At 42.6% G+C, this 27250-nt stretch overlaps 1 protein-coding gene across 3 annotated transcripts in view; it reads right to left on the bottom strand.

The window, feature by feature from the left end:
• The window catches only part of THUMPD2 (THUMP domain containing 2), a 67392-nt gene that overhangs the window by 32074 nt on the left and 8068 nt on the right, over positions 1-27250 (bottom strand). For 2 of the 3 annotated variants that reach the window (XM_033939655.1, XM_033939653.1), the window contains exons 4-8: positions 21590-21984; positions 18829-18906; positions 16855-16907; positions 15435-15522; positions 3166-3237 (exon numbers count right to left, since the gene is read on the bottom strand). In XM_033939655.1, the coding sequence (XP_033795546.1) occupies positions 3166-3237; positions 15435-15522; positions 16855-16907; positions 18829-18906; positions 21590-21984 (686 nt within the window). The remainder of the gene's footprint in view (positions 1-3165; positions 3238-15434; positions 15523-16854; positions 16908-18828; positions 18907-21589; positions 21985-27250) is intronic. The other variant, XM_033939654.1, reaches the window with a different exon arrangement.

Below are 27250 nucleotides of genomic sequence, written 5' to 3'. Positions count from 1 at the left end.
AACTGTAGATATGAAATATCAAATAAGAACAAAAATAAATAAAAAGACAAAAAGAATCATTCATTAAATAGCTCGGCCACCACAACAGGACATTACCTTTGCAATCAGGGAAAGGCGCCATTGCCCAGCTCCAGGAGCAACCGAAAACAGCAGGGGCAGAAGGAAGAAGGCTGGCCGTCGGTTCATTGAAGGTTAAGTCCCAAAGCAGCTGAAGGAAGCGGTCCAAGACAGAAGCAAGGAGGGGCAGAACAACCGAAGGCAGGCCACAGAAGATCAATCAAAACGAGCCCACCACTGGCGAGACAGAAGGCAGGAGGGGCAGACCGACCGAAGGCAGCAGGCCGAGGAGAGAAGGCGGGCCACAGATCAATCAAGGTGAGCCCACCACCGGCGAGACAGAAGGCAGGAGGGGCGGACCGACTGAAGGCAGCAGGCCGAGGAGAGAAGGTGGGCCAGAGAAGATCAATCAATGCGAACCCACCACTGGCGATCACAGCTCTGGCATCTGCCCCAGGTCCCTGAAGCACAATCAGACTCCTCCTAAGCAGTGGCGTACCTAGGGTATGTGGCACCCGGGGCCCATCATTTTTTGACACCCCCCCATCTATATGAAAAATATGATTTTTAGTAACAATCCACATATCGCACAACAAGAGTGTACCTAGGAAAAGGCAGCATCTTAAACACTGCAGTGAGCACTAGAACACCAACACATACATTGTAAAACTAAACAAGCCAGATCCCGCACAGTCAATTGATCCTGTAGTCCAGTGATTCCCAACCCTGTCCTGGAGGAACACCAGGCCAATCGGGTTTTCAGGCTAGCCCTAATGAATATGCATGAGAGAGATTTGCATATGATGGAAGTGATAGGCATGCAAATTTGCTTCATGCATATTCATTAGGGCTAGCCTGAAAACCCAATTGGCCTGGTGTTCCTCCAGGACAGGGTTGGGAACCACTGCTGTAGTCAATGCCAACTAAAAACTATGTTCTTTTCATACACACAGAACAGAGATACACCCTCGCCCAATATGGAATAATCACAAACTAAAAATAGAAATATGTAGACAAAAGTTAAACTGAACCGCCAAGAAACCAGACCCTGGATACAATGCAACACCACAAAAACAGTAACACATGTCCTCTAATACAGTGCAAAATATAAAGACAGTAGATGTAAATTTGAAAAAAACTGATACATAACAATCACCACTTTACAAATTAACAAATAAAAATAAAACAAATAATGAGAAATAAAAAAATACCATTTTATTGGACTAATCCCCGTAAGCTCGGTCCCCATCCCCGCAAACCACCTGATTCCATCCACACAAGCCTTGAATTGTTTATATTAAAGTATAAAATGAAACAATATTCTGTACAATTGTCAATTTATAAATCAGCGTCTTCTCCCTACTCTCTCTTCCCCATTTCCCTTCAGCATCCTCAGCCCACTCTCTCTCCACTTTCCTTCAGCGCATGCACATAAAAACAAGCAAGTTATTTTATATCATTTTCATTCTATTCATTCATAGAAATTAAAGTCAAAATAATGCCAGTCACATAACAAAACATGATTTTACAAAACCTATTTCCCTGCAGTCAAGCCTGCAAGGATTACTAGATGTCTTTCAGCAGCTCCCCTCCCTCCCTTCCCGTTACCTTCGTGGCCAAGTCAAAATGATCTACCAACAATAAAATTTTAAAAACACAAAGCACATTGTACGCAGAGAAAATGTTAATTATCATTTATATTCAGCGGGTTTTCAAAGAGGTCAAGGCAGATGACTTTATGCAATGTCACTTCAGTAACAACTATACAAAAATAGACAAATATACCCCCTTTCTTTTTATTAAACCGCGATAGCGTTTTTTAGCGCAGGGAGCTGCGCTGAATGCCCCACGCTGCTCTCAACGCTCCCTGCGCTAAAAACTGCTATTGCAGTTTAGTGAAAGGGGCCCATAGTGCAAAATATAGACAGCAAATATAAATTCTCAAAACGGACACATTTTGATCACTAAATTGAAAATAAAATCATTTTTCCTACCTTTGTTTGGTAATTTCATCAGTTTCTGGTTGCACTTTATTCTTCTGACTGTGCATCCAATATTTCTTCCCTTCTTTCAGCCTCCTGTATGCTTCTTCTCCTCCAGACCTCATTCCCTCCCCCAACTTTTTCTTTGTTTCATCCTGTCCCCTTCTTTCTTTCTCTCTTCATGCCCCCTTTCTTTCTGTATGTCTGTCTTTCTCTCTCTCTCTCCATGCCCCATTTCTTTCTTTCACCCTGCCCTTCTTTCATTCTCTCTCCATGTCCCCCTTTCTTTCTTTCTGGATCCCTGTCCCCCCCTTTCTTTCTTTCTGGCTCCCCCCCTTTCTTTCTTTCTCCCTTCCCTCCCCCATGCAACCGCCGCTACCACCACCATGCTGCCACCACCGCCAGGGAAAGGCTGTCACTGGCCATCGGAAACAGGCCAGCGCCGAATTCGCCCTCCTTCTTTTCCCACCGGCCGACCAACTCTGGTTGCCCGACGTCAATTCTAACGTCGGAGAGGATGTTCCGGGCCAGCCAGGCAGCGATTGTCTGGCCCAGAACGTCCTCTCTGACGTCAGAATTGACGTCGGACGGCTAGAGTTGCTCGGCTCGGGGAAGAGAAGCAGGGAGGAAGAATTCGGCGCCGGCTTCTTTCTGATGATGGCAATGGCAGCCTTTCCCCGGCGGCAGCCTATTCCCCGGTAAGTGGCCAGCTGTACACCCCCTCGGGCCTTGCACCTGGGGCGGACCGCCCCCCTGCCCCCCCCTTGGTATGCCACTGTTCCTAAGACGTACCACAGCCCCACCAATACACAGAGATGTCGCACCGAACCAATAAGCAGAGCCCCACCAATAAGAAGAGATGCCACACTGATCTCAGAGCCCCACAGCTGCCAATGAGGGAAAATCTGAAGGGACTCAGCAGGTAAGAAACCCACATTACCAATTAAGGTTAGGATCAAATTTATGTACTAATACTGCAAGACAACGCTCATTTTGCGAGTTACAATTTGCTGGAGTGTTTTGCTCGTCTTGCAAAATACTCGCAAACCACGTTACTCGCAAACCGAGGTTTGTCTGTATATGTATAATTCTCTACAAAAATGTGAATAAAAACTGTATTACTTACAGGCCATTCTTTGGCAGCTTCCACAAGTATTGTGCCAAATCCACACATAGGATCTAAAACAAACGCCCCACTCTAGGAAATAAAAGCAAATGAGAATTTTGTATGAAAAAATGCAAAAGCTTCTTGCCTTTACTAAGTATTCTCCATAAACAGCAAGATCAATCAGAGAAATAGATGCGTGACATAATCTGATGGCACCAGGACAGAAGAGCTCACTCAGAGTTCAAAACGAAGCCAAAATTCTGAGTACATGGCGCTCTTCCAAAGTGCTGTAGTCCCCCCCCTTCTAAATAATTTAAAACTTATAATCGTCTCTTGGGTGGATTTTGTGTGTTCAATTAATCCTACTGTCAAAGAAGAACATCTGTTACAGACAAGCAGGATTGAATCAGCCACAAAAATGAGTGACCTCCCAAGCTAAGAATTGTTCCAGTTCTTGAGATAATTCTCCCACTCCTGAAGTGCAACCCACTATCCGTACTTTGGATGATGTCATATTAGATGGTAAGTTGCTTGACTTTTTTCAATTGCAACACAAATTTGGCTTTAATAAAACACAAAAGTATAGATGGTTGCAGTTGAGACTGGCCATTCAGGAAGGGTTCCCTGAATGGAAAAATTCGAAGGTTCAAAACAGCTTGCCGGTCTTATGTTTTCAGGTGGACTTCCTGGGTCACCAGGCCACTCAGTGGTACATATTAATACCTGGATTTTTGAATAAGAAACCAAAAACTGGTCTGCGTGACATTTGGAGCATCAAATTACTGCGTCTCAATGGCCACGAATTTGGTCTTGGAGGATGAGATGTACAATGTCTGCATCTATGAGACAAACATGGTTTTTCTTATTACATAGAGCATTTTGGACCCCAGTTCATTTACATAGAGTAGATAGTTCTAAGTCTAATAAATGATGGCACTGTCATCTGGAAGTTGGGACGTTAGATCATTTACTATACTACTGACCCTTGATACTAAAATTTTGGAGATCTATTTGAGATCAAGTTAATAATTTATTAGAGAATCCAGTGGCACTATCATATGATACCATTTTATTCGGAACATCTATGAGGGCAAAAAGTCAAATTTCGGCCAAAAATAACAAACTTTTGTTTATAATGATGGGGGTTGCCATGCAGCTTATTTTAAAGAATTGGTCATTCTGGTGGGAATCCCTATGTTATGTCTTCAAAATGGAAAAGTTTATGGCCATTCAGAAGGGGTATTATAAAAAAATTATGGAAGTTGGGGAACCATTAACTAAATATTGTAAGGATTTATTTATTTTATTTTTATTTATTTATTCACTTTTCTATACCGTTCTCCCAGGAGAGCTCAGAACGGTTTACAGGTACTCAAGTATTTTTCCCTATCTGTCCTGGCAGGCTCACAATCTATCTAATGTACCTGGGGCAATGGGGGGATTAAGCGACTTGCCCAGGGTCACAAGGAGCAGCATGGGTTTGGACCCACAACCCCAGGGTGCTGAGGCTGTAGCTTTAACCACTGTGCCACACTCTCCCCAGCAGGAATACATACACATCCATGGAGGGGGGAGGGGGGGTATGTTTTTGGCACTGGTTAAGAGATATAGATAAGTTGTTTATAGGTATTTTGATGAGATGTTGGTTAATGGGAAATGGGTGGGGGAAAATAAGTCTTGGCTTTATTATATTAAGTTTATTGTGCTATAATGTTAATATTATATGTAAATGCATCATCTCTTGTGCACAATTGAAGTTTTAAAAATGAATAAAGAATAAAAAAAAAAAAAAAAATTTAATGTAAGAGTTGAATGGTTCATCATATGAACAGATTGTTCAGAACTGTTCTACCAAAAGTATGGTCCATACTGATGACTAGTTTTGACTAAGGGCAGCAGAATGCTTTTTTGGTCAAAGAGTCCAAGCTCCACCAACTTTGCCAAATGTTATTCTCATGTACTTTTAAAAATGCAAATCAAATACATATAATGATGCTATCTGTAGATTTTCAGCCCCCATATTGATAGTAGCAGGTGGAAAATCACTCTCTATAGCAGGGGTAGGGAACTCTAGGGGGACGCTCAAAATTATAGGGAAATACTTTTAAAAACAATAGGAGGAAATATTTTTTCACTCAGAGAATAGTTAAGCTCTGGAACTCATTGCCAGAGTATGTGGTAAGAGCGGTTAATATAGCTGGTTTTAAAAAAGGTTTGGTCAAGTTCCTGGAGGAAATGTCCATACTCTGCTATTGAGACAGATGTGGGAGAAGCCATTGCTTGCCCTGGGATCGGTAGCATAGAATCTTGCTACTATTTGGGGTTTTGCCAGGTACTTGTGACCTGGATTGGCCACTGCAGAAACAGGATACTGGGCTAGATGGACCTTTGGTCAGTATAGTTATTCTTACACTTCCCCCTCCGAATCTATAGTTTCAGCATCCGCGGATTCGGTTATTCGCGGTTTTAAAACCAAAAGCCCATTTTAATTTTTCAGGCTATTTTAAGCCCTGTAAGCCCCCCTCCCTTAAGCCTTACCTGGTGGTTTAGCGGGTTTTCGGGGCAGGAGCAATCTTCCCACACCCTGCCCCGTGCAGATCGCTCACAGGAAATGGCTCGAGAGACTACGGGAGCTCAAAGCAGCCATTTCCTGTGAGCGATCTGCACGGGGCAGGAGGGTGGGAAGATTTTTCCTGCCCCGAAAACCCACTAGACCACCAGATAAGGCTTAAGGGGGTGTCTTACAGGGCTTAAAATAGCCAGGGGGAAGCAGGGGTTAGGGGCAGAACCGGCCAGAATATTATTCACGTTTTTTTTAATATTCACAGGCCGGCTCTGCCCCTAACCCCCTTGGACACAGAGGGAGAAGTGTATTTTCTCTTAAAGCCTTTTCCAGTATCCATTCTGCTTCTTCATTGTCCTTGCCTTCTATCCTTCCTCCCTTATATTTATCTCAAAGAAACCATTCATTTCATCTGCTTTTCTCCACTTCTCTTATCTGACTTTGCATCAACCTAAAGCTAGATTTTTTCCCTGCATCCTCGTTTTCACCTACTTTTTTTTTAAAATAAATCTTTATTCATTTTTAAATCTTACAGCAAGTGAATTATAAATAATACAACAATTTTCAGAAATTACTTGTAAATACAATCATATATTCTTATAAACTAAAAATAGATACCCCCCTATTATCAATATTCCCATGACCATATAATATATGTTTCCCACCCTAACCCAAATATAAACTAACCATGTGCTTAAGACATCTGATCATTAGAGTAAGTAATCAATGGTCCCCATATTTTTTTTTTTAAATTAAATTTTCCTTGTTGTAACGCTATCATCTTTTCCATCTTGTATATGTGGCAAACTGAATTCCACCAAAATGTATAATTTAACTTAGTATAATCTTTCCAATTTTGAGTAATTTGTTGCATGGCGACCCCTGTCAATATTAATAAAAGCTTGTTATTATTAGCAGAAATCGGGCTCTGAACTCTCATTGCTGTACCAAATAATATAGTATCATAAGAGAGTCCGACATGGTTTTCTAATAATTTATTAATTTGGGGCCAAATTAGTTTCCAAAAGGCATTTACACATGGACTCGTTTTCACCTACTAAAATATTCAGGGTTGTGCATTTGGGCTGCAAAACACGAAGGTGTGGTACAATATAGGGGAAGAAGTTCTGTGCCTGACAGAAGAATGGGACTTGGAGGTGATCATATTATTATCCTAAGGTAACCATATGGGTAGAAAAGGTGATGGCAAAATTCCGAAGGATGCTTGGGTACATAGGGAGAGGTAAAAGGAAGTGATAATGCCTTTGTATAAGCCTCTGGTGAGACCCCATTTAGAGTACTGTATACAATTCTGGAAACCACACTTTCAAAAAGATATAAATAGGATGGAGATGGTCTAGAGAATGGTTACTAAAATGGTCTTGTCATAAAGCATATGGGGCAAACTTAAAGATCTCAATATATTCAGGAAGAAAAGACATGAGAAATTTGATAGAGATATTTAAATTAGGGCTGTACATCGATTAATCACGATTAAAATTTTTAATTGCATAAAGTATCTCCCCACCTCACATTTCCTTCTATATTCGTACTGTGGCAAATATAGACAGCAGAAGTAAATTTTCAGAACTGACATGTTTTAATTATTAAAATGAAAATAAATCTTTTTTTCTTTTTACTTTTGTTGCTTGGTGATAGTAAAGATGGAACAAAATGATTAGAAAAATAAAATCACCAAGCAACAAAGGTAAGGAAAATAATTTATTTTCATTTTAGTAATTAAAACATTTCGGTTCTGAGAATTTACTTCTGCTGTCTATATTTGCCACTGTGTGCATATAGAAGCTGCTGCAGCTGCTTTGATCCCTAAGGCCAAAGCTTTGAACTGCCTTTTCAGGACTACATCCACTCTGCGATCCTGCAAATCAACAAGGGATCCAAGAAGAAAAAGAACAAGGAACCTGGGGTGGCTCACTGTAGCGGTGAAGGAACCGATCAGAGACAAGAAGACTTCGTTTAAGGAATGGAAAAGGTCAAAAACGGACAAAAACTGGAAAAAGCACAAACAACATCAAAACAGGTGCCATAAGGCGGTAAGAGGGGCCAAAAGAGACTACGAAGAAAAAATAGCCATGGAGGCAAAAAACTTCAAGCCATTTTTTTGATATATTAAGGGGAAATGACCCGTGAAGGAAGCAATGGGGCCACTGGATGACTATGGAATAAAGGGAGTGCTAAAGGAGGACAAAGCCATTGCCGACAAACTGAATACATTTTTTCCGTCTATATTTACCGAAGCGGATATACACACCATACTGGAAGCTGACAGACTATACGCAGGAAACGAAGACGGGAAACTGACAGGGTTGACGGTCAGTTTAGAACACGTATGCAGGCAGATTGATAGGCTTAAAAATGATAAATCCCCGGGACCGGATGGCATCCATCCGAGGGTAATCAAAGAACTGAAAAGGCTATAGCTGAACTGCTTCAACTAATAGCCAATCTATCGATCAAATTGGGAAGGATTCCGGAAGATGGAAGGTGGCGAATGTTACGCCAATCTTCAAGAAAGGTTCGAGGGGAGATCTAGGAAACTACAGACCGGTGAGTCTGACCTTGGTACCGGGAAAGATGGTAGAGGCGCTGATAAAGGACCGCATCATTGATCACCTTGAAGGACACGATCTGATGAGGACCAGCCAGCACGGCTTCAGCAAAGGAAGATCTTGCTTGACAAACTTATAAGTACATAAGTACATAAGTAGTCGCCTCCGCCGGGGCAGACCAGAGGTCCATCCAGCCCAGCGGTCCGCTCACGCGGCGGCCCATCAGGCATATTGCCTGGTCAGCGGTCCCTGACTAATTTTATTGCCTACCTCTACAGTTATCTCTAAACCTTCCACTGCTCTTATCTGTACCCCTCAATCCCTTTGTCTTCCAGGAACCTATCCAGGTCATCCTTGAAACCCTGTACTGTGCTATTTCTTATCACGGCCTCCGGAAGGGTGTTCCATGTGTCCACCACCCTCTGTGTGAAAAAGTACCTCCTTGCGTTTGTTTTAAACCTGTCCCCCTTCAATTTCATCGAGTGACCCCTTGTTCTTGTGGTTTCTTTCAAATTGAAAAATCTGTCTTTGTCAACCTTTTCGATGCCCCTCAGGATCTTGAAGGTCTCTATCATATCTCCTCTGAGTCTCCGCTTTTCCAGGGAGAACAGCCCCAGCTTCTTCAGTCTGTCAGTGTATGTAAGGTTTTCCATACCCTTAATCAGTTTAGTTGCTCTTCTCTGGACTCCCTCAAGCATTGCCATGTCCTTTTTGAGGTACGGTGACCAGTACTGTACACAGTATTCCAGATGCGGGCGCACCATAGCCCGGTACAGTGGCAGGATGACTTCCTTCGTTCTGGTCGAGATACCCTTCTTAATGATACCTAACATTTGGTTTGCTTTCCTCGAGGCTGCACTTCTTCGAGGGAGTAAACAGGCAGATAGACAAGGGTGACCTGGTTGACATTGTATATCTGGATTTTCAGAAGGCGTTCAACAAGGTTCCGCATGAACGACTACTTCGAAAAATTGCGAACCATGGAAATCAAGGGTGAAATACTCAGGTGGATTAAAACCTGGCTGGCAAGTGGGAAACAGAGAGTGAGGGGGGGTAAATGGACAATACTCGGACTGGAAAAGCGTCACGAGTGGAGTGCCGCAGGGTTCAGTGCTTGGACCCGTGCTCTTCAACATATTTATTCGTACTGGAAATTGGTACCACAAGTGAGGTGATTAAATTTGCAAACAATATAAAGTTATTCAGAGTAGTAAAGAAGCAGGAGGATTGCGAAGACCTGCAACGTGACATAAACACGCTCGTGAAATGGGCCGCAACATGGCAAATGAGGTTTAACGTGGATAAGTGTAAGGTAATGCATGTTGGTAACAAAAATCTTATACACAAATACAGGATATCCGGTGCAGTACTTGGAGAGACCCCCCCTCCCCCAGGAAAGAGACTTGGGAGTACTGATCGACAAGTCGATGAAGCCGTCCGTGCAATGTGCAGCTGCAGTGAAAAGGGTGAACAGAATGCTAGGAATGATTAAGAAGGGGATCATGAACAGATCGGAGAAGGTTATCATGCCGCTGTACTGGGCCATGGTACGCCTTCACCTAGAATACTACATCCAGCACTGGTCGTCGTACATGAAGAAGGACACGGTACTACTCGAAACGGTCCAGAGAAGAGCGACTAAGATGGTTAAGGGGCTGAAGGAGTTGCTGTACAGCAAAAGATTAGAGAAACTGGGCCTCTTCTCCCTTGAACAGAGGAAATTGAGAGGGGACATGATGAAAACATTCAAGATAATGAAGGGAATAGACTTAGTAGATAAAGACAGGTTGTTCACCCTCTCCAAGGTAGAGAGAACGAGAAGGCACTCTCTAAAGTTAAAATAGGATATATTCCATACAAACGTAAGGAAGTTCTTTTTCACCCAGAGAGTGGTAGAAAACTGGAATGCTTTTCCGGAGGCTGTTATAGGGGAAAACACCCTCCAGGGATTCAAGACAAAGTTAGATAAGTTCCTGCTGAACTAGAACGTACGCAGGTAAAGCTAGTCTCAGTTAGGGCACCGGTCTTTGACCTAGGGGCCGCCGTGTGAGCGAACTGCTGGGCACAATGGACCACTTTTTAGGTGACACATGAGGTCTCCCACTTTCACACCAGTCAGGCAAGTAACCAAGAGATTCTCATCCTCATGACTCATCCCTCAGCCTAATGACTGAATCACCACCTAAAATGGCAGTCCTAACCGTTCTCTCAGTGTGGAGGGCAATTCCTGACTACAGGATCATTTTTTCCCCCAAACCACTGTGATGTTCTCTTCCAGGTAACTTTCCTTCCCCAAGGCAGCACAGAAGCTGCCACATTGGAAAAGGGAATTTTCTACTATGTCTCTAAAAAGTTCTTCTTTATATCTCTGTCTGATTCAGCTTCTCTAACACTCTAGCATCCAGAGATCAGACTTTTGCTTGAAAGTCAGAAGCTCTTTGCTCCGAATCCACACATAGAGTATAATCTCTCACCACTGGGAGATAATCCTACATAAGACACTCAGTACAATAAACTGAATAGTCCTCGACTGCTGAGTTCTTTATTCATTTGAAATTGCTTGGAGAGTAGGAATACCTAAACTAATAACACCCATAAAATTTTTTGATATATTATTTTGCATTTGCTTCTAAATGAACTGCAAAATAATCTGTTGATAATGGTTAATTATTACTGATGAAATACCCTGTGGTGACAAATTTTCCTCTGGTCCTCTTAACAGACTATAAATTTTTAATTCAAAACATTTTTATTGATGATTGAAAACAAGCACACAGTGAAACAAAAAGACAAACAAGCTCAATATAATAAAATGTAAATGACATTGACAAAGGACCACTAATCGAATAATAGCACAAACGTTAACTACCAACTAACAATTAATGTACCAGAAATGAAAGGGAGAAAAAATAGAGAAATAAGGTTTAAGGCCGTTAAAATGCCACAAACTGGCCACGTACTCAAACAGTTGTTATTGATTATAACTGAAGAGATGTGCCTGGGTGGGCAAAAGTACTAAATAAACCTCGGAGAAACAGGATTTTAGCTACTTAGGGGTCCTTTTAGAAACAGGATTTTAGACCCTTAGGGGTCCTTTTATCAAGCTGCGGTTGGGGTTTAACGCGCGTAATACCGTGCATTAAACTGCCTGCCGCGCTAGCCGCTAACGCCTGCATTGAGCAAGCATTAGTTTTTTAGCCGGCCGTGGGGGTTAGCGCCCGATGAAATGTCCGACGTGCTAACCCCGCTAGCACGGCTTGATAAAAGGACCCCTTAATTTCACTTCTATTCCAAGTTACCAAATTTCCCTGTAAAGCAATGCTCACTTAACCACAAAGGCTTCATTTTTCAGTATTCAAATTATTTTTATTTATTTCTTCCATTTGTGCGTCGCACATACCTATACAAGCTCTTGGCGACATTACAGAGGAAGGGGTTAGAAGAGAGTAGGGAGGACAATGGAGGGCAGGAAGATACAGGAGGAGAAGAAGATACAAGTGATTAGGTGTCAAATAGATGAGTTTTCAGTTTCTTCCGGAATTTGATGTGGTTAGGTTCCGTCCCGGTAATTTCAGTAAGGTCATTCCAAGTTTTTACGCCTAGAAAGGTGAACATGGAGTAGAAAACACCCTTGTATTGTAGATTTTTTGTGGAAGGGAGATTTAGAAGTATTCTATTGAGGGTTCTGCAGGAAGTAGACTATGCCTTGGAGAACAGCTAGATGAGAGGAGCTGCCAGCTGGATGAGAGGAGCCGCGGAGTTTCCATAAAGTATACGGTGAATGATGCATGGAATTTTGAAGGTTATTCGTGACGGGGGGGATAGCCAGTGCAATTGCCTGATGAAGGCTGTAATCGAATCATATTTTCTCAGGTCGAAGATTAGTCTGACAGCAGTGTTTTGGATGAGTTGCATTTTGTGAATCAGAGTGGTGTTGATTCCCATGTAGATGGAGTTGCAGTAGTCAAGTTGGAAGTATCATCAGCTGTACAACTAAGGCAAAGTGGTGTTGGTGAAAGTATGGTCTGATTAGTCTTAGTTGTCTCAAGGCATAGAGAGATTTCTTTCGGAGACTGGAGATTTGTGGTTCCATGGTAAGTGTGGAGTCCAGGATGCAACCTAGGATTTTGGAGGATTTTTCTACAGGGAGGGTTTTGCCCGATCGAAGAGTAATGCTTATTGGTGCCTTCTGTTGGGGTGTGTGGAAGTATAGAACTTTGGTTTTAGTTGTGTATAATTATCTGAACTCTATTTTTTTTTAATTCTAGGGTAGATAAAAATCTGTTTCTAAATGTGTGTGGCTTTTATTTAGGTATGACTGTAGTTCAGTGAAGCTATGATGTACAGCCTATATATATGCATATATAAGAAATAAATAAAACCAATTTCTTGTAGAATAATGTAAACCTAGAAAATGGATAATGGTCAGTGGATAAGCCATAATTCATAATTGCATGTGATCAGCCAGTTCATTTATCTTCTTATCTTTTGATATTTTCTCATTTTTAAGTAGTTTTTTGTGATCCATATGAGGCTGAACTTGCGATTCTGCTGGTGCATCTATCTTATTTATGTTCCTTTGCTTCTGGCATCTGCCATTGGATAATAAAGGGAGCAATTCTGAGGTGCAAGTATGTAGGGATCTATATAGTTTCTCTCTGAAAATTACTTTATATTCTTGAATATAAATTTAGAAATTTTTGCCCTCTCAAAAAAAAATTAAAAATTGCCTCTTGGTTTATGTTCGAATCCCTGTTGTATCCTAGCATTCTCCCCCCTCCTTACCTTCCAATTGCACTCCTATTACCTTCCTGGATCACTGAGTCTGGGATGGTAACTTTCCTAGCTGACATCGACAGCATCACAGTCAGTTGGTGCCAGCTCTTGTCCCCTCCAAAACAGTAAGTTAAGGGGAAGGAGCCAGCAGGCTTTGAGCATAAGTAGATACTCAAGGCCTCCACACAAGCTGTCAGCAATGCTGTCATTATCTCTTGGGTGAGTTACCACCCTGGACTCCGTAATCCAGGGACATAATTGAGTGAGGGATGCTGCCTTCCCATAGCGTCAGCCACGGGAGGAAGGTTAGGGGAAAAATGCTGGATACCACTAGGGGTGGGGGAAGGGAATTGTGGGACACCACAGAGGATTGGGGAAGTAAAGAAACCCTTGAATATAACCCCCCAGTGTATATTCGAGTTAACAGTTTTCCCTCTTTTTTAGTGGGGGAGGGAACTTATCTCAGATGATAGCCAAGTATATATGGTATATAGGATGGAGTATGTGCATTAAAAAACACTCATAAGACTTTGGGGGGAATTCATCAAAGTGTACTAAATTTCACCTTTTGCCACATCCCTATACCACAGGTTGCTGAAGCCCGGAGGAACAGAACAATGCTGCTTACAAGCCACTTTGCATCTCCTTACTACCTAACCCGCAACAACTTAAATAGCGGTGTTTTTGGTCAAGCAGCATTAGGGCTGTTTAAGTCACTTTAAGGCCCAAATAACGCAAATTAAGGCTCTAATGCTGCCTTGTGTCTGTTCTTTGAGTGGGTGTTTGAAGAAGGGTAGAACAGAAGGGGCATTTTTGAAAATGCAATGCAGATGTGGTGTAAAAAATACCTCCCCCCCCCCCCGATCGCACAAACTTTGGTAGTCCATGAGATTTTAATTTTTTTTTTTTTTATTCCACTCAGGGCTAGATTTACCAAACAGCAATATCATGTCACTGCATACTAAAGTGCATTATTTACTGCAGGTTCCATTTTACTTGCTGAGACCTACTGACTAAAAATGTGCCTTAATGGCATTAGAAACAGATCATTCTTTAGTAGATCTAGCTCTCAGGCCCGGATTGTAATGTAATGTAATTTGTAATGTAATGTAATTTATTTCTTATATACCGCTACATCCGTTAGGTTCTAAGCGGTTTACAGAAAATATACATTAAGATTAGAAATAAGAAAGGTACTTGGAAAATTCCCTTACTGTCCCGAAGGCTCACAATCTAACTAAAGTACCTGGAGGGTAATAGTGAAGTGAAAAGTAGAGTTAGAGGTGTCCTATACAGAATCGGGCCTAAACACGCCCAAAGTAAACACGATCCTGTAACCGACGTCCATGTTGCAGACGCCGGTTACAGAATCGGGTTTGTTTAGACGCGGCCACTATACTTAATTGTGACAAGGAATCTCCCTGCCATGATTAGTGTAGCGGCCACGGCAGTCTCCCCTCCCCAACCCCCCCCCCCCCCGACGATTGCGACAGGAGGGTGCCCAACCCTTCCTCCTGGTCCCCCAATTGAAACCCCCACCTGGAATCCCCCTTGAGAGGGGCCTTGGGCGCTTGGGCCAATCAGGCCCTAGGATCCTGTAAGTTGGGCAGGGGAGGGGCAGGCCCACCTCATTTGGACGGAGGCTGGCCTGCTGGCCGGACGGTGCGAGGACCCGTCCAGCCAACTTGCAGGTAAGCCCGAAGGGGGTTCTGGGTTGGGGGGTTATGTTGGGGGGGTCCAGCAGGAGGGGTTGGGCACCCTCCTGCCGGCGATGTTCGGGGGGGGGGCAGGTTCTGTCAGCAGGAGGGGTTAGGCACCCTCCTGCCATGATCATCAGGGGTGGGGTGGGGGTGGGGCCTACTGGCAGGAAAGGTTGAGCACCTTCCAGCCGTGATCGCGTGTTTTGTCAGCAGGATGGGTTGGGCACACTCCTGCCGCGATCGTCGGGGGGTTTGGGAGGGGAGACTGGCGGCCGTAGCCGCGGCCGCTATACTAATCATGGCAGGGAGATCCCTTGACGCAATTAAGTATAGTGGCTGCGTCTACTTACCATGTAGGCCAGCATTTTGCTAGCCTACATTGTAAGCGTCTCCCGCTCTGCTAGGGAGACGCGTAGGGCCGCCTAGGTTCACCTAAGGCTACCGCCTAGCCTTAGGCAAGCTTAGGTTGGCTTGCGGGCCTCCCTAGGCTCCCGGAGGCTCCTTCAGTATAGGCGGCCTACCTGGGGAGCATTTTTTTTAGAAAATGTGCCTCCCGATTGGCTGATTAGACAGCTGTAGGACGCATACAGCTGCCTACAATCGGGACGCACTTTGCAGAATCAGGGCCTCAGTGTCTTCCAGGTACTATGGATAAGGTTTTTTTTTGCATGTACTCACATTAATTTCAGCAAGTGATGCCATGGCCCAAGCTACCGTAGACCGTAGTCCTGTGCACTGAATATATTCTCTGCTTGCCAATGGATGTCTGCAAAACATTAAAGTACTAAGTCAGCATATTGCCTAATAAACTGCTGGATGTTCAAATAATTGAAAAATAAACAATACCTAACCACTAATTAACAGTTTTGGAGGCCGTATCTGGCTAAGTATATAAGAAGACTTGAAGCGGTCTAGAGAAAGGCAATAAAAATGGTAGGGGTTTTGAGCCAAAAGACGTACAAGAGGAAGGATAGGGGTGATATGATACAGACATTTAAACACTTGAAAGGTATTAATATAGAACCAAATTTTTTCCAGAAAAGGGAAAATGGTAAAACTAGAGGGCATAAATTGAGGTTGCAGGGTGATAGGCTTAGGAGTAATGTTAGAAAATTCTTTTCCACAGAGAGGGAGGTTGATGCTTGAAAAGTCCTCCTGACAGAGGTGGTGGAAAAGAAATCGGTGACGGAATTCAAAAAAGCATGGGATGAACACAATGGATCTCTAATTAGAAAATGAATGGCATTAATTGAAGAACAAGGGCTGGTACTAGGCGGACTCGCACAGTCTGTGCCCTGTATATCGAAATTTGGTTTAGGATGGGCTAGGGAAGGCTTCAATAGGAACTTTAGTAATTTAGAACATGAGGAAGGTGCTGGGCGGACTTTTACAGTCTGTATTCTGCAAATGATGTCATTGGTACATAAGCCTAAGCTTTAGTTTAGTTTAGTCATGGTTTGGATAGGCTGAAATGAGCTTTGACGGCAACTCCTGTAGTTGGAACCCAAGGTGTCGAGATTTGACAGTAACTTCAGTAGTTCCGGGCAGATTTCTACGTTCCAGCACCCAGTAATATAAAAGAAAAAGATGATTCAATTGAAGCATGAATTTATAATGAGCGTAACTGTTGGGCAGACTGGATGGACATCTTTATCTGCCATCATTTACTATGTTACTATGACTATACTCATAATGGATATCCTGCAGATACTATTTGCATTTAGAATGAAGTGAAATATGTGTCCTTAAGATCCAGCAAAAACAGCCCGACCTCTTTGGTTAAGTAGGAGAAGATGGTGGGAAGGGTTTTTATTTTTATTACTATTTATTTAAGTAATTAAAAAGACAATCCATTCGGCAGAGTGGAAAAAAACCAAACCAAGGGGCCGAGAAGACTCCTATTCACCGAAGGCCTTTGTATGCTCACAACATTACACTAATTCTGTTCTTTAGGAGAATTGGTCCATGTTAGCACTGTCAGGTGATCTCACCAACTTGTTTGCCTGACCCACTCTTGCTTGTTCATGGAAAATCACTGGTGTATTTTTAGGAAATGTGTTTATCTCTGGTAATCTATTCAAACAAATAAACTTTTTACCTCAGAACAGGAAACCCGACCACAGAGTAAATATCATTCAGATGTATAAAGATCTGAAATTACAAAATTAAACATAAATGTAGGAGGTACAAAGACTTTAAATAAGATATCATAAGAGTTGGATTATTGAACTACATTAAAAACTCTGGCATGTGGAGGGCACTTTTATAAATTATCTTTGCGCATAAATACGTTCTCATAAAATTAGGTCACACCTAAAAGTTCTCATGGCGCAAGCCAACATGTTCTTTACAGTAGGTATGCTCAGGGCAGTGGCGTAGTCAGGGTGAGCGGCGCCCGGGGCGGTTCTGCCATGCCCTCTGCTGCGCACATGTTCCCTTTCCTTTCTCCGTACCTTTTTAACTTCTCCAGCATGCCGTCAGTGTCAGCTCACCCTCTGATATCACTTCCTAGGCACGGGTCCCAGAAGTGAAGTCAGAGAGAGCGCCGATGCTGATGCGGACAGCATCCTCACGCTGGGGAAGTAAAACAAGGTTTGGGGGAAGGCAAGGAGTGCGCACACGCAGCAAGGAGCAGAGCGTGGGGGGAGTGGAGGAAGGGTGCTGCACCCTTAGGAAGACCACACCTGGGGGTGGACTGCCCCCATAACCCCGCAAATTACTACGCCACTGGCTCAGGGGTAGAGTTTATGCAGAGTGAGTGGAATTACAATTTACATATGTATTTTACAAAGCATGCACGTATACACATACAGTACTCCCCCGAAATTCACGGGGGTTCTGTTCCAGGAACCCCCGCAAATTTTTAAAAAAAAACTGTGAATGCGGTTTTTCGTCTGTCAAACGGCAGGGGAGGCGGGAGGGGGCAGCTGGAGCGCCGGCGGGTGAAGAAAATCACTCGAGGTCTGCTCCGACCGCCTCTTCCTGAGTAAAGTCAGGCTACACCAATCAGGAGCTGATTTCACATGCAGCTCCTGATTGGTGTAGCCTGACTTTACTACAGGAAGAGGCGGTCGGAGCAGACCGTGAATGAGTGAGTCTGCAAATCGTGAACCGCAAATTCACGGGGGAATACTGTTTACGTAAAATATGTGTTAGCATTTACATCTGCTCTCAAGAAAAAACTGGCACGTTTCTGCCCTTTTAATCTAAGCCAGTGTCTCTCAAACTCCAGCCTGGTTAGATAGGCTGGAGTGAGCTCAGATGGCAACTTCAGCGGTTGGAACTTTAGTCTATCACCCAGAAATATCAAAGAAGAGACAAGTCAATTGAATCATGTATTTTTAACGAAAATAACCAATGGGCAGACTGGATGGACCGTTCAGGTCTTTATCTGCTGTCATTTATTATGTAACTACTCCTGCTTGCTTGGGCTCCCTCCTTCCTGGATCGTTGTCTGGGGGGGGAAAGGGGAGGGGTGAGTTGCTAGGGCAGGAGGGCTTGGGCTCCCTCCTGCCCGATCAGATCGGGGGGGGGGGAGGGGTGGATCACTGCAGGAGAGATTGCTCATCTCTTCTGCCGCGATAGCGATCCCAAGTGCCGTGTTTGCCAGCACTTGGTGGTATCGTTATTGCGGCAGGAGAGATGAGCCATCCCTCCTGCCGCAATAGTTGCTGGGGTGGGGGTGGATTCTGTAAGCGATGTTGTTTTTGACAGACACTGGTTACAGAATCCAGCTTTTAGGCGAAGGACTGGCTCCTCCTTCGCCTAAAAGGCCTCACTTTCGGCGTTTGGGACTTAGGCTTTTTTTTGGGTTCATTATATGTGGTAAGTGTAGACGTAGTGGTGGTCTGGGCGTTTAAACAGCTGAACCTAGAGACCTCCTTTTGAATGTTTTTTTTGATAATGGACATTTTCCCTTCTACTTTCAACGTTTAGGGTCTTAGGCCAAAAGGGGACTTAGACTTTTTTTTTAATTATTATGCCCCTCCATGTATGTAAGATTTTGTAAACCGTTTAGGCTATAGATGGTATAGAAATTTTTAAAATAAATAAATAAATGTTATTTTCTTACCTCCAGATAAGGATTCCTTAAATCTGCCTTCCAACCAAACTGCTTTATAAAAGCAATTCCAATGATTCTTCCTACCTCCTGGAAAAAGAGTGAACACTGTAAATCCCCCATATTCTATAACAATTTGAATATTAAGACCAATCATATTATAGTTTGAAGTGCCTCACGTAAGAACTATTTAATTTAAATAAGCTCTTCAGATGCAAGCGAGCACTAAGTTTGAATGTTTGGTCATTTATTTGTCTATTCCACAATTTGATTAAAACTGAGAGCAAATACTGTATATACTCGAATATAAACTGAGATTTTTGGGCTAAATATGGCCCATAAATGGGGGTCTCGGTTTATGTTTGAGTCTTCCCCCTTCACCATTGCTGCAAGACCCCCTTGAATCGGCAGACCTTTGCTGCCACGATCAGCTAAAGCCCACACCCCCCGCCCATGCCCCAACTCCCACCAGAACATCAGCTAGTGCGCCCTCCCAAGCAAGAGTAACGCCCGCACCCCCACCCACACTCCAACCCCCACTGGAAAGTCAGCTAATCCTCCCAAGAGTAATGCCTGTTCCACAAACCCTACCAGAACATCAGCTAGTGCCTCTTCCCTTCCTCCCAAGTGAGAGTAACACCCTCCCCAGGCCTACCATGATTTCCTGGTGCGTTGGTGCAGGAGCGATTCCCACTCTCTCCTGCCTATTCTTCCTCCACAGTACAAATGGCTACCGGGACTACTAGGAGGGGGGGGAGGGCGAGCATCACAGGGGAGAAATGACAGAAAATAAACCCTAAGCTGAGTTATCATTTTTCCTCTAAAAATGGGGGCAAAAATGGTATCTTGGTTTATATTTCGATGGGTTTATATTTGAGTATATACAGTAATCTAAACTCTAGGCAGTGATGTAGCTACAGTTGGTAAAAAGGTTTTTATATATATATTCATATTTGTCACAATAAATTTCGCCTGCATCTTGTACACATCTGCAGTTCGTTTTGTTTGTAGCTACAGTTGGGCCTGGGTAAGCCTCCCAGCATCTGCCCTCTGATCTCTGAACCCTGTCCCTCCCTAGAGTACCTTACAGGTGTTCCTGGTGCCAGCAGCGATTCATTTTTGCTGCCAGCGCCAGTCCTCCAGGCCTCTCTTTGCCACGTCCCACTGGACAGGAGGCAGACAGTGATATCAGGGCAGTATGCAGCAGAGGGAAGTCTGGGAGGCCAGAGCCAGTAGCAAATTGAATCACTGCTGGCACCGGAGACGCCTGTAAAGTGTATGAGAAAAATGCTATGGAAATAAGGAAGAGTGTTTGAGGGAGAGAGAAAAGGCAGAATACAAGATAAAAGGACAGGTTCAAAAGAAAGAAAAAGTATTGACAACTGCTCAGGAGTTTTCAGTTAGAAGAAGGATAATTTCCTAAAAGAAAAGTCCATATGCTGTTTTTCCTAGGATAAGCAGCATAAAATCTGTTTTACTCTTTTGTGAACTTCCCAAGTACTCGTGGCCAGGACTGGCCACTTTTAAAAACAGAATACTAGGCTTAATGGACCTTCGGTCTGTCCCAGTATGACAACTTTTATGTTAGTATGTAAAAGCATCATCATTTGGTGAGGCTGAGATTTAATGTCCCCCTCAGGGAAAGAGTGTTTCTGTCAGGGGCCATGAAGCAGAGAAACAACATCTTCATTAAATAGTATGACAAGGAAGAAGGAAAGTATTATCTCAGGGACAGAGGAGTGTCATCTGGAGAGAGCAATTACTGAAGACCCTAAGTGATAGTTGTCTCATTATTCAATTTGTCTCTATGAAATCTCTTTGCAGGAAAGTTTAGTGCATTTGACATCAGTCTCAAAACTGGTTAGGCCTGAATTTTTATAATCTCTATTTTTATAGTTTCACAATTCCAGTATACATAAAATACTTGCTTTCTGGAAATCAATATGGGGACAAATAAATAAATTGTTAGATAATCTGGTGGCATTAACATGATACTGTGTTATTTGGCACATCAATGAGGGCCAAGAGCCAATTTATATTCCAAGAATAATAAGCTATTACTCATTATGACAGGGGTTGCCATAGAACAGATCATGAAAAATTGGGATCAATTGAATTATAGCTTTTGGTGGAAATCCCTATGTAATATATTTAAAGTGGAAAGAATAATTGCTATGCAGCAGGAGAATTTTAGGAAATTTTTAGGATATTTGGGAGCCATTAACAAAATACTGTAAAGATTGAATATCATTTTTCCCCTTGAATATGTGCATCCAAAGTGGGGGGAGGAGGGTGGGTATTTTGGTTCTTTTATTAATGCAAATAATGAGGGGAGGGGGTATTTTATTTGTTCTTATATTGAAGAAGGTTATTGATTATGGGGAGGGAGGGATATGTGATATGAATTAGATTTTAATAAGATATTAAGTTATGTACTTATGTACAAATTGATACTATATGCTATTTCACTTATTGTAAGTTTTAAAAATGAATAAAGAATATTTTTTTAAAAAACTGAATACATTGGAAGCCGATTTCTTTGCTCTAAAAAATGATAAACTTCAATGAAATTATCTGTGATGCAAAATTTTCATGATGTTTTAGGAATAAAGTGAATATTTTGGATTCTTACACTACGATTCACAAGATACATCTTCAAACTACTAGAATAAGACTGCGCTTCCTGTACCGGTGAGTTATTGGCAGTAAACAAGACACACAAAATAAAGCAATTCTGGATATTGAAACCATTTTTCTTTTTAGAACTAGCTACCTGCGCAGTGAAATGTTTTGCAATGGTCCCGCTGCATCGGCAAGAGACTCTGAAACTGATGCAGTGCTGTTTCATGTCTGCCACTGGCATCTCTTTTGGGTTCCGAGTTGGCATTCCTGGAAAGGTCTTTTCTGACCTATTTCCATCATCTTCACATGTCAGAGGGCTTACAATCTGATTGTCAAGATGGTAATCTTCAGCTTCTAAATCTGTTTTATCTTCCTTCCTTTTTTTATAAGCAAGACTTGTCTGAGCATGCTCTGTGTTTCTCTTTAAGAAATGTGGATTTTCTTCTTTAAATCCTTTCCCCTGAAGATTCTGCCAAACATAAAGAGCGTCCAGCCAACAGCAGGGGTCTCCGATAACATACTGTTTAATTTTGTACAGTCCCCTTCCTGGAAAAATAATATCAAATTAGTACATCCTAGTATCTGAAACAGTTACTTTGAATTTCACATTAGAGAATGACCCGGGGAAAAAATTTGTCCCCATCACTGCCCTGTCAATGGACCACCGTCCCTTCACCGCCCAGTCTCCGCCGTCCCCTTCATCACCCTGTCCCCGCCATCCCCTTCACCGCCCCGTCCCCACCATCCCCTTCACCGCCCCGTCTTCACAGCATCCACCCTTCCCTCTCGCCACCTCACTGCCTTTGGCACCACTCGTGCGGTCCGTGCATCTCCCTCCCACTTACCTTCACGGTGCGTTTTAAGGTTTGAGTAGCTTGTTGAAAGCTGCCGGAATGTTCGTGTAGTCACGTGTTTGTGTGTGTGTGGAAGCTTCTCCTCTAACACTCTCTTCCCCATTTCCCAGCGTCTTCTCCCCACTCTCTCTTCCCCATTTCGCAGTGTCTTCTCCCCACTCTCTTTTCCCCATTTCTCAGCGTCTTCTCCCCACTCTCTCTTCCCCATTTCCCAGCGTCTTCACCCTACTCTCTCCTCCCCATTTCCCAGCATCTTCTCTCCACTGTCTCTTCCCCATTTCCCAGCGTCTTCTCCCTTCTCTTTATTCCCCAGTTCCCTTCAGGCTGCTTCAGCGTCTTCTCCGGTCCATCCCCCCACCCCCAGCACCCTTCGCGTGGTCCTGCAGCTCCCTCCCGCCGGCCAGCCATGCATCTCCCTTACCTTCTTTTTGTGGCGATTTTGCGTTGTATTGCAGCCGGAGCCTTGAGGTTGTGTCGTGTTGGCTGCTGGAAAAGTCTCCTCCGATGCAACCAGAAACAGGAAGTTACATCAGAGGAGACTTTTCCAGCAGCCACATGCAACGCGACTTCAAGGCTCCGGCTGCAATACAACGCGAAATTATCACAAAGAGAAGGTAAGGGGAAGGGAGATGCATGGCCGGACAGATAGCTGGCGTGATAGAGGGGGTTCCTGGACCACATGCTTGTCTGCTGGGACAAGACCATTCACCACTCCATGGGATGGTGAATGGTCTTGTCCCCGTACTTGTGGTGACCTTTTTTTTTGTCACCGTTTCAGTATCACCGTTTTCGTGTCATTCTCTATTTCACATTAGAAAGACAATTAACTTGTTGCAAAGGATGAAAAATAAGCACTCTATACAAGATAGCTATGTTTGCCACTAACTAGAGTTGCAGAGAAATATGACCACAATCCTGTGGCAATGCCTAGAATTAGTCTCGATCACCCAAAATGGAGGATGCAACAAAACCAAGACTACAGTCTGTAGTTAGAGTCAATGGGGCTCATTTTCAAAAAAGAAACACATCCAAAAGAAAGCATAAACTGGCATTTGGACAACTTACTAGTCAAAATGTCCAAGTGAGTATTCTCAATACAGACTTTCTAGATGTCTTTCTGGTTGTTTTGTCTCCAGTGTATCTAAATTTTAAGGGGGTGTTAGAGGTATGTTTTGGGTAGGTTTTGGATGCTCTACAGGAATAATCAAACCTTTAAAAAAACATCCAGGGCTTTTTTAAGACGATTGGAGCTAGATCTGTTTTAAAAGTGTCTAAATGCTAAAAAGGTGCCCAAACTGACCAGGAAGGATTAAGGCATGAACCCCCATGCAGGTACAGTAGGTTTTGGTGAGCTCTCCAAAACCTACTGTACCTACATAAAGATGACAGCAGGTATAACGGCTATTGTTGTGGTGTACAGGTGGGTTTTCGGAGACTCACCATATAATATAAGCAAGTTACCTGGGACTTTTAATATGACATTCAGTCCAGTACATCTTAGAGTGCCCCTCTGCTGTGCTCAGCAGTCAGTGACAGTTTGCTAAGAATGCTGGCTGCTTGGACGTCAGAAAACTTGCTTTTGTGTGTTTTTCATGTGGATGTCTTTATATTCAAGAATGGCCAAAAAAGATAGACATACTAAGGGCCCAAATGTCTAGATAATTTATTTTGAAACAATAAAAGATAGACATCTTGCAGTTTTGCAAATGAACAGTTTCTCTACTGGATTTCTGGACGTCTATTCCAAAACATCCAAACTCAGACATAGACGTTCTGTTGAAAATGCCTCTCCACATGTTTGTCTGCATTCAGGCTAGACTAGACAGAACATTCCTCTCATGAACTGAAAAGATTTATCTGCAGGGCAACAGATTCTTCTCTTCCCAGGCATTCTGGAAGGAGGAAGGAAAACAGAATGCTCTCGTGTAGATGTTGCCTACGAGTAGTAGCCTAGCTACCGTCATCCTGGCCAGATCCTAAGAAACAAACCAAATTGGGAGGATATTTTTTAATTTTTTTTTGCATTTTATTTTTAGGTACAGGAAAACTTCAGACTGTTCATGGGAAAGGATCGTTACAGTAGTTCTGAACTTCACTGCTCCACAAAATCTGACTCTATACACAGGGCAGGCTTGGGGGATAGGGCAGCTGTCCTAATCCCCATGATCCAGCATCTCTCCTCCTTCCCCTTGTCCAAGTCCCTCTCTCTCCTTCCCTTAAAACATATTTTTCAGTAAAATAAAGTCAGTTATCATTCCTTACAAAATTTAGTCAACGGCTCCCAAACACTCTTAAATTTCCTGTACCTTCCCTGCTGTATAGCCATCAGATGCTCCATTTTAAAAGTATAACAATAATGATTTAAGTAGGGTGGGATTGGGATATATGATATTTATTTTAATTGGTTTATTAATAATGGATGGGATGGGTGGGGAGGGATTCTTTTTATGATTTGATGATTATAAGTAAGAATGTCAAGTGATTTGTAAAAAAAATTTTTTGATTGAATATTATACACTTGTTGTGTTTAAATATATTTATTGATTTTCAAATCATATAATCAAGAATACCTTGTACAGAAAGCAAATTAGCAATTCTAAATAAAGCAAGAAACATTCCAATAACATTAAATCATATATTAACTAAAATGCTCAAGTCCTCTAAATTGGATCCAAGATTTCTTATACAATAAAGCCAAAATTAAAGAATTGAACTTAATGTACACTCTTTCATAAAGTTAGCTGGAAGGCTGATTGCTGGGATTATCCTATAGTCATAGAGCTCATGATTTTTCTACCTCCAATCGGGAGAGCGCTAAAAAAGAAGTCAACTAATTAGGCTCAAAGAAAACATATTTAACTGATCGGTGATGGACTATACATTTACAAGGGTGTCGCAAATAAAAAGTAGCACCCAAAGATATAACACCTGGCTTCAACAAAAGAAATTCACGACGACGCCTTTGCGTCTCTCGTGATAAATCAGGAAATACCTGCACTTTACAACCCATAAATTCTTTCTGTCTATTTTTAAAGAACAGTTTTAACAACCATACTTTATCAATAGAGAGAGCTACTGTTATAATCAAAGTGCTCGGTTCTACAACCTCTTTATCTGATTTTTCCAATAACTCTGATACATCCAATAGTCCTTGATCCGACGGCTTTTTTGGTAATTTAATCTTATTAGGTAAATAATAGACTCGTGATAAAGGAGGTAATGAATCTTCTGAGGCCCCCAAAACTTCAAGAAAATATCTTTTAAACATTTCTCTAGGAGGTGTCAGTGGAAGCTTAGGAAAATTAATGATTCTTAAGTTATTGTATCTAGAGTTATTTTCTAAGTTCTCCATTTTTCTTCTAAGATTGATATTGTCTTTCATTAAAGATTCCTGTAGTTGTTTGGATGATTTAATGTCCTGTTCAAGCTTTTGAACCAAGAAATTAGAGGCAGTCATATCCTTTTTCAACTCTTTAAGTTCAGTAGAATGTTGAGATAATTTCCCCTCAATTAACTGAAGTTTGGGACTTATGGTCTTCACTAGTCCGGCCATAAGATCCCATAGTGAGTCCAGAGTTACTTCTGAGGGTTTTTCCAAAGAAAATACAGGTAAAGAAATGTCATAGTGCTCACCGTCCAGTTGAATAACTTTACGCTGTCCCTGAAGGTTAACTCGCCTCTCAGATGATTCCCCCTCAGCTTCTTCAAAGGAGCTCATATCCATAGGAGCTCCTGTCAGCAGGCTCTGTGATGGACTACTTGCCTCAGGGGAAGACAAGACCCCGACCTCCGGGGTTACCTTACCCCTTGGAGAGCTGCTTAGCTGAGGTTGCGGGGGCGGCGCCCTAACGTCGGGGCTCAACGATGTCTCCAATCCCAGAGGAATCTCCACGGCCTCACTGACGCCGCTACTCCTCTGCGGGCCTCCCTCCGACGCCGAAAAAATACCCTGCATCCGCCTGATGAGTTCCCCGATGTCTCCAGCCGCGGGGGTGGCCGTGGGCCGCGAGGCACCAGCGGTGCTACGGCCCCTCCGTTTAGGCATCGGGTAAGTAAAAGAACCACTTGCGAGTTATTTGAAAATTGTTTTAAGAAAAATCCTCAGAGCGGCATCTCAGCACGTCAGCCAGACGCCATCTTGGATCTTTATATACACTTGTTGTAAGATATGAAAACGAATAAAGATTTTTTTTTTTTTTTTAAGTATAACAAAGGGATTCCCATCAGAAAGTGTAATTTAACCTATCCCAGTTCTTCCAATTCTTCAAAATAAGTTGTATGGCAACCCCTGTCATTACAAAGAGAAGTTTGTTATTCCTAGCAGATCTATGACTTTTAACTCTCATTAACGTACAAAATAGGATGGTATCATACGTCAATGCCACTGGATTTTCCAATGTTCACTTGATCCCAGATAGATCTCCAAAATTTAAGTATCAAGGGACAATAGTATAATAAATGATCCATAGTCCCAGCATCCAGGGTGGGAGGGAGGGGGGAGGGGTTTGTACTTGAATTGTTTAGGGGGAATTTTTAGATAGTTTCTTCTGGGTATTTATTTTCTTGATTAATAGGTGGGAGGATGGGGGAAAATGATTGTTTGTTACTATATGTAAGTTTATTGTGCTTTTCTTGTAATATTATATGTACATGAATTATTTGTATGCACAATTGTAGTTGGAAAATTTGATTAAAAAAACCCCAAAACATATTTTTCTTTACAGGGATCTCCGACAGCAGCAGCGATTTTAAGGACATAAGAATAACCATACTGGGTCAGACCAATGGTTCATCTAGCCCAGTAACCTGTTTCTTCTAGTGGCCGGTTCAGGTCACAAGCTATGCTCCCTGTAAGCTGAGCACATGAGAAATTGCTCATAAATTCTAGCAGTGTTGCTCACAAAAATACTTCTAATCTGGAAAATTATTGGTTTTTAAAACTTGTTGCTCACACGAAA

This window comes from Geotrypetes seraphini, chromosome 3 (genome assembly GCF_902459505.1).
Source record: "Geotrypetes seraphini chromosome 3, aGeoSer1.1, whole genome shotgun sequence".
Taxonomy (NCBI): Eukaryota; Metazoa; Chordata; class Amphibia; order Gymnophiona; family Dermophiidae; genus Geotrypetes; species Geotrypetes seraphini.
This window is presented reverse-complemented; position numbering and strand designations above follow the sequence as displayed.